At 34.0% G+C, this 7,425-nt stretch overlaps 1 protein-coding gene across 2 annotated transcripts; it reads left to right on the top strand.

The window, feature by feature from the left end:
- The first annotated feature begins 4,436 nt into the window (after positions 1–4,436).
- Positions 4,437–7,132, top strand: LOC136205716 (probable E3 ubiquitin-protein ligase RHC1A). 2 transcript variants are annotated; one of them, XM_065996436.1, is made up of 2 exons: positions 4,437–4,585; positions 5,846–7,132. In XM_065996436.1, the coding sequence occupies exon 2, from the start codon at positions 5,948–5,950 to the stop codon at positions 6,887–6,889; it is 942 nt and encodes a 313-aa protein (XP_065852508.1). In that variant the 5' UTR covers positions 4,437–4,585; positions 5,846–5,947; the 3' UTR covers positions 6,890–7,132. The 2 variants fall into 2 exon arrangements, with proteins under 2 accessions (XP_065852508.1, XP_065852509.1); XM_065996437.1 differs by having other exon boundaries at positions 4,466–4,585; positions 5,880–7,132.
- Positions 7,133–7,425: the final 293 nt, after the last annotated feature.

The following is a 7,425-nucleotide window of genomic DNA, read 5'->3' as shown; positions in this document are numbered from 1 at the left end:
GACGTTGTTGCCCTTTATTTATTGATTCCATTTAACATTATGCTAATTAATTTTTGTAAACTCACATTTTATAGCAGGAAAAAAGATGACTTAACATGTACTGATCATATAAAATGACATGTAATATGAAACAAAAAATAGTCTCTAAAAAGACATGTAATATGAAACGGAGGTAGTAGTTTTTATATTTATATAATTATATATGATATAAACGTAAGGAAAATAATAACTAATTGTGCCAAGCGGGTTGTATCTAATACATCTAATAATGGATGGATTAGATTCAAACTTATTGTTAGAATTTGGTTACAATTGACACAATTCCAAGAATTTTATCTGTATTAGAAGTTTTCCTTGTTCTATTGAGTAGAATATTACTTATTGTTTAATAATATATGTCAATTTTAATAATAACTTAAATTTTATTTATTTGTCGCTTTTAGATTTTCAATGTTGAAAAAAGTGGATGGCCAATATCGAGGAGGTTCATTACTCGAAATGGATGGCTGATATTGTCTTGGTAAAGAAAGCGAAGGAGAAGTGGAGATTATTTGTTGACTTTAGAACTGACTACTCGGGCTAAGATACAAGCTGTCATGTTCGTTAAATGTTTTACAAAAGATAAAGAGCAATTGTTTAAATTTTTTAAAATAACTAAATAATCTTAAAAAATCTGAGAATTATAAGAGAAATCAAGCGTTAGGTTATTAATGGCATTGAATTCTAAAAAGGCAATCAGAATGAATAGAGGCTAAGACAAGTTCATTCTGAATAGAGGCTAAGATAAGTTCATTAGATTTGAACCAACTGAGAGCTTTTCGAATAGCCATGTGCTATAAAAATGTCAAATCACCTTCAAAAGCTCCATGAACGGCGAAGAGACAAAAATGGTGATGATCCCGAATGAGAAATCTGAAAGAAATGTAACCATGCTTTTTTAATAGTCCTACATCAACATTACAAGCTAAAGAATCAGTCGTCGGTTTCTGTCAATGTATCATAGGAAAGTTGCCATTAGCAGATCTGGACAACTTCATATTTTGGGCCAATTGTCAATCCAAAAGAGCATGTTTACTTAGACTAATAACATGTGCATGCTTGTTTTCCCTCCCTTCCCAGACTATAGAATTGCGATTAGACCAAAGACCCCACAATATGAAAACAATTTCAACCAATTAATGTAATCTGTAACAGTAACGATACTACTATCCCCTAGAGAATCTCACCAAACTTCTTAAGCAAATTGACAGTGGATAACAATATGGTCTACTAATTTTGGAGCAGCAATGCACACATGGCATATATCATGAATAGGCAAATGTCGTGGTACCAATCTAGAACGCATAGGAAAAGGTAGTTTGATAAAGAACACCATAAGCAGTTTTTAAGCTTGGAAGGGATTTTCAAACGCCAAAATTGATTCCAATTAACACATTGAGGAGAAGATTAACTCAGACTCATGGCCATAAAATAGTCAGATTTAGCATAATAGGAACCTTTTGCGATCAGTTAACTAATACAAAGAATTTGTACAATCTACTACCTGATCAAGTAAAACAAACATATCATTATATGTAACTTGACACATTCGTTTAAGGATATAACTAATGAAGGATCGAATTATAATGGACCTAATATGGAAAGTTAAACGTCAGAATCAACCTGACTTCTTATCGTTCTGGGGGAATGTGATTATTCTGCTAATAGCACTCTACGCACTCATTTCATTCTACATTTAGTTGAAATTGAATTGTTTGAATTAATTCCAGTAACTGTATATAGCTAGTGGTGGTAAGAACTAATGGGTCACACACAGAATTAAGACCGGAGGATGGAATGGTAATTTTAGAGTGAGATAGGGAGTAGCTAAAATGTATAGTGTGTTAGGGGATTATTTGGTTATTTGGTTAATTGATAATTGTAATTTGATTATAGTTGTAGATAAATTAATTAAAGGATTATAATTTTATATAAGGAAATAGGAATTCTAGTTTCATCTCTCATCTTCTCTTAGAAGATAGGATTGGGGTTAGCTTCCCTAGGCTAATTCCTGGGTAGTTTGTTGTTTTTCGTTTTTCTTTTCCTTTTCTACCAAAAAAAAAAAAAAAATTATATATATATATATATATATATATATATATATATATATATATATATATAAAAGATATAATTAATGATAATATTCCTAAATTAATTAGTAAATATAATGTGATTATAACACTAATTAAAATCTGATAGCATCTTGATTTATAATTGATGTCATCAACCGTTATTCCTTATTGAAAGAAGATTATGGTAAAACTTTATTCTTTCTAAAAAAGAGTTTATTACAAATTAAATGCATGATTGATACAGAGTTAAATGATAAATTAATAGAATATTGATGATAATTAAACTCTATTAATTGTAAGGAGTTAACAACTTGTAAAAGATATTTAAATACACCATATGCTACATGTTTTTTGTGAACTAATATTCTAAAAAGGCTAGAAATTCTCCTTGAGTCTCACTCGAACAATTACCTCTCTAGTTCATTCGCTTCTTATTTTGTGTACCGTTAGAGACAATCTACACTTGATTATTATTTTGGTTGATTACTAACGGTTTCTTTTGTTTATTTGTGTTCGTGATAAGACAGTTGATTTCTATGTGAGCACTTTGCTTGCAACGGTAGATAGTTCCTTAAAAAAAGGTACACACGTTCAATCCCTTTTATATGAAATAACGATTAACGGATCTTGGGAAAGGAAAATAAATAAATTAGATAAAAAATTTATATTTCTACTGCGTCTACCTTTATCTATTTTTCTTCACTGTTATCAAACTCAGATTGGACCAGCCGGTCCGACCGGTTCAATTGAAAATCGGCGAGGAGTCCGATTCGAGGGCTGTAGTTTGTTGAACCTTCAACAAATTGACATGAACCAGTGAACCCCGATTTTTTGACAATTTATTAAATTTTTTTAGCAAAAGTATGCCGATCTATGTGACCTTATTCCGATATGGTATTCATGTCGTCTACATCGTGCGGGTACACCTCAAACCCGATGACATTTCGACTGTACCCTCTGCGCATGAGAGAGTGTTTCCCTAATAATTAGTTAAAGGTTTGTAAATGTCATTTGCTTATAAATTAGTTAAGATTCTCATTGATTTTCTATGTGGAATGACGATGCTTAATTTCCTTTTTTATCTTCTTCCAAACCATTTCAAGTAGTTTACATTAAGGATCAATTTCTCATTTATCACTTGTCAATTTTAAGTATGTAATATACCGTTAAAAATATCTTATAGTATAGAATACGTTGACATATTTCAAGTTATTCTAATCTTTATTTATCCATTATATATTTAAGTTTTAAGTTGATAAAAATTATTATTATTATTTTTTTTTCTGCTAAAAAAATAAATAAACCAAAAGTTATTTATAATTTGTTTTGGATATATAATTTATAAAAGTAATTTTAAATTAATTATATATATTTAATATATATATTATTTATTTATTACGTTATCTGATTCGACCAATCTGAACCATCCGATCCAACCAATCATGTTTGATGTCATTTAGTTCAGCTGCAATACGGGAAACTCTCACTTCTCTCTAGGATTTAGATCTCCTTTCTTCATCCAACACCCACCACCGCCTCCCACCTCCTCATCTCTTTCTTTTTTCTTCTTTTGCCCCATCCTAAACCACCGATCTTCCGTTCACTCTCTTCCTCCTTGTTGCTTTCTAGTTGAGGAGTTTTCTTCCTCCTACCGTTTTTTTTTTTTTGTTTTTCGTAGTTGTTTTTCTTTTGTTTGTGTCAGTTTCTTAGTTGGATCTTATATATTTTATCAGATCTCTGGATCCGTTTGAACTGCATCTGTTGGCTAAAATCTTTGTTTTTGTAACCTTTTCTATTTTAGCATGGGTAGAAACGGTAGTAGATCTTATCCGTAGATCACTAGATCTACGTGGTTGCAAAAGAAAGGACTTAGATCCGAAGGTTCAGAAGGGTTCGAATGTTGAAGCTTGATCTACAGTTGCTTTACGACGAATTTGGAGTTACAATCAATATATGTTTCAACTATTGTTTATGTTTGATGTGTCTTTAATGGTTCTTTTTGTTTTAGTAGTCATATTTTTTGCCCTAGTGGATTTTGTATTAGGCTTAGCCTATATATATGTGAGGTTTTATTCCTCACTAATTTCATGTTGTACTTACCATTTTACTACTTAATAAAATATTAGCATTACTGTAAAAAAAAAAAAAAAAAATTCAGCTGCAACCTTTATTTCTGAAAATTAAATATTTAATGTGTTTTAGGTGTCTCCATATAAAAATAATAATAATTAAGGTGTGACAAAGACAGTCTTAAGCCAGCCAATCATACAAAATTCCGTATGATATACATGAAGATAAAAATAAGACACAAAATAATAATAAAAAATAAACCATGTTGGCGCATTACGCACCACGTGTACTTTATGATAAACTAAACTGGCCTTTCCCCCACTTCCATCTTCTTCTGGAGATCAGACTTAGGGTTTCCACTTTTCACTCTATCTTTCTCTCCACAGATCCACTCCTCTCTCTAGGTAAAGATCCTTTCTTTCACTATTATCCTTCTCTGTCTATTTCCCTGCCCTTCATTTTCTCTTTTCTGTTGCTTTAACTTTTCCTTTTTTGGTATACTCTGTTTATTAGCTCGTACTCCCGATTGATTGACTTTTGATCTTTGTTTCAAATCAAGTTTGAGAATAAACTGAATTTTATGTGAGATTTAGGCATATGCTAAGTTAATTTTGTTGTCTACTATGAGAAGTTGATTCGAAGTTTTCGAATTGAAGTGTATGATCCTTAATTTCTTCTTCTTCTGTTTTTTCAAGTTAAGATGCTAATTTTCATGGTTGATCTTCAATTGTAGTTGTTTCAGTTGAGATTGGAGAATCCAATGGGCAACGAGTTCTTATGTTATTAGAATTTCATAGGTCTGCTTGCTAATTGCTAATTTTACTTCCTTGAACTTAGTAATTCTGTCACTGAAGTCCCAATCTGTGCTTCTGTTACCCAGTACCCCCTTAACTCTCCCAAATTGTAACTGACTCATGAGTTTTCTGGTGAGAAACTGCAAGGGATTTCTTTAGATTTTGAGGACAATTTTATCTGGAACTTCAGAGAAGCTTCCATGTTAGATTTTGGCTTTTTCGTTCTTATGTTCCTTCCTTGGTTGTTACTTTATATTGCAATATCAATTCTTATTGGGATTTATCTTCATGAATGCATAATCAAGGGTGAGAAGCTAGTTCAGTTTGATTTTTTAATGTGTGACTATAGAATTTTCTGTAGTCCTGACAATTTTTGACATGACAACACGGTTTACAGAGACACGATTGTAATTTGTGTGTCATTTATATCATATATAATCATGTGGAATGGTTATGATACGGTAACCCATTTTGACATCCCTTATTTTCTGCTAGTATATAAAATGGATTTGAGGAAACTGATTTGATGTTTGTGGAATGTTTAAACAACTTTGAACCTGTTTTGTTGTTATTTCTTAGTTTTTATTGACTAAGAACAATTATATTTCACTTCCAAATGACAAGAGCTAGTCATTCCTGATTTGACATTGTCGGAAATCTTGCTGAGCATGGACTGTTTTAGGAATGTGCAATCAGTTGTTTTTATATTCTCTGTTGAAAAGTTGGATCAACTGGCTGTTAAATGGATTAAATGGCAAGTCCGGTTTAATTTGCATCATCAAAATTAAGATCAATTGGTTGTTACCTGGAGTTAGTTACTTTTAATTTTGTTTAATGACACACAGTATATATCGATGAATTTCTGTGTAGATAGTTGATCATTATGGTATTGGTAACTGTTTAGAGCCCGACTGCTGTGTGGCTGAAGTTGGGTGAAGTTGTTTTAGATTTTGTTGAGGAGAAGAGAGAATTATGTCAAGTGGCAGAAATTCCCACTGGTGTTACAGGTGCAGACGCCCAGTTCGTCTGCGGGGGCGAGATTCAGTTTGCCCATATTGCAGTGGAGGATTTGTGCAAGAACTCGATGACATGGTCCAATCCAGTCCGTTGGATTTTTTTGGATTGGATAATGATGATGATCGTGACCAGAGGTTTGGACTTATGGATGCATTCTCAAGCTTTATGAGGCAGCGGTTGGCGGACAGAAGTCAGGACATCCGAGTGAGATCAGAATCGATTCCTGAGCATAGTCCAGGGTTTGGTCCTTTGTTGATTTTTGGTGGCCAAATTCCCTTTAGGTTGTCTGGAAACGGTGGGTTTGAAGCTCTTTTTCCCGGGACTCCAGGAATTGCTTTAACGCGAGGTAATGCTGGTGATTATTTTATAGGTCCCGGACTGGAAGAACTATTCGAACAGCTTTCAGCTAATGATAGGAGAGGGCCTCCCCCAGCAGCAAGATCCTCTATTGATGCAATGCCCACCATTAAAATCACTCAGAGACATCTTCGTTCCGATTCACACTGCCCGGTCTGCAAAGATAAGTTCGAGTTGGGAAGTGAAGCAAGGCAGATGCCATGTAACCACTTATACCATTCAGATTGCATAGTCCCTTGGTTGGTTCAGCATAACTCATGCCCCGTTTGTCGCCAGGAGCTATCATCACAGGGATCAAGTAGTAGCAGTACTCGCCAAAGCTCGAGTTCTCAAAGAAGAAACAACAGTAGTTACAATGGAAGAGAGAATAACAGCAGGGAAGGTAGGCGGAATCCGTTCTCATATTTGTGGCCATTCCGAGCTTCTACCTCTTCAAGCTCTAGTAGCCATGAAGGGACTACTCGAAACAATTCGTCGACTGTACACGAAAATAACCACAACCATGAGATGGAGTATTCGGGATGGCCATTCGACTATTAGGACTCGCATATTTTGTAAAAGATGGTATCAATTCTTATGTGTTTTGTGATTATCCTAAATGCGCACCTCCATCGGAGCAAAATTGCTTGGTGTGGTTTGAAACCTTGAAGTCTAGAAGTCTGAAAGTCTTAAGAGTAGAGTTCATGTTTAAAAAGTGATTGAGAGTCTTCTTGGTGTTTCACCTTGCAGCCTTTTCTTATTGTAAATGACACTTTCTATGCTTAATCTTTTCCTGCTTGTGCATGCTTTGAGCATCTTTTTTCACAGAAGATGAACATTTGCTCAGTAGTATCGTCTTTGAAGTAAGCTACCTGAAGATCATTATTCTCATTATGTCGGGTGTTTTCGGGTACTTGTCTCGAGTTCAGTTCTAATGTGATTATCCAAAATATATATAATAGGCTGAGACGGGTTTGGGTATATCTCTTGGGTATCTTTTACTCGAATCTGATTATATCTTAGGCATAGTTATTAAAGGCGTGCCTATGGCGCACCAGGCGCATGCGTTAGCACCATGACACCCCCATGGTGTGGCG

This window comes from Euphorbia lathyris, chromosome 9 (assembly GCF_963576675.1).
Source record: "Euphorbia lathyris chromosome 9, ddEupLath1.1, whole genome shotgun sequence".
Classification (NCBI taxonomy): Eukaryota; Viridiplantae; Streptophyta; class Magnoliopsida; order Malpighiales; family Euphorbiaceae; genus Euphorbia; species Euphorbia lathyris.
The sequence above is the reverse complement of the archived record's forward strand: the minus strand, read 5'-3'. Positions and strand labels throughout refer to the sequence as shown.

Excerpts from the sequence above, each read along its gene's own strand:
- LOC136205716 (XM_065996436.1), top strand. The coding sequence starts at position 5,948 with ATGTCAAGTGGCAGAAATTCCCACTGGTGTTACAGGTGCAGACGCCCA.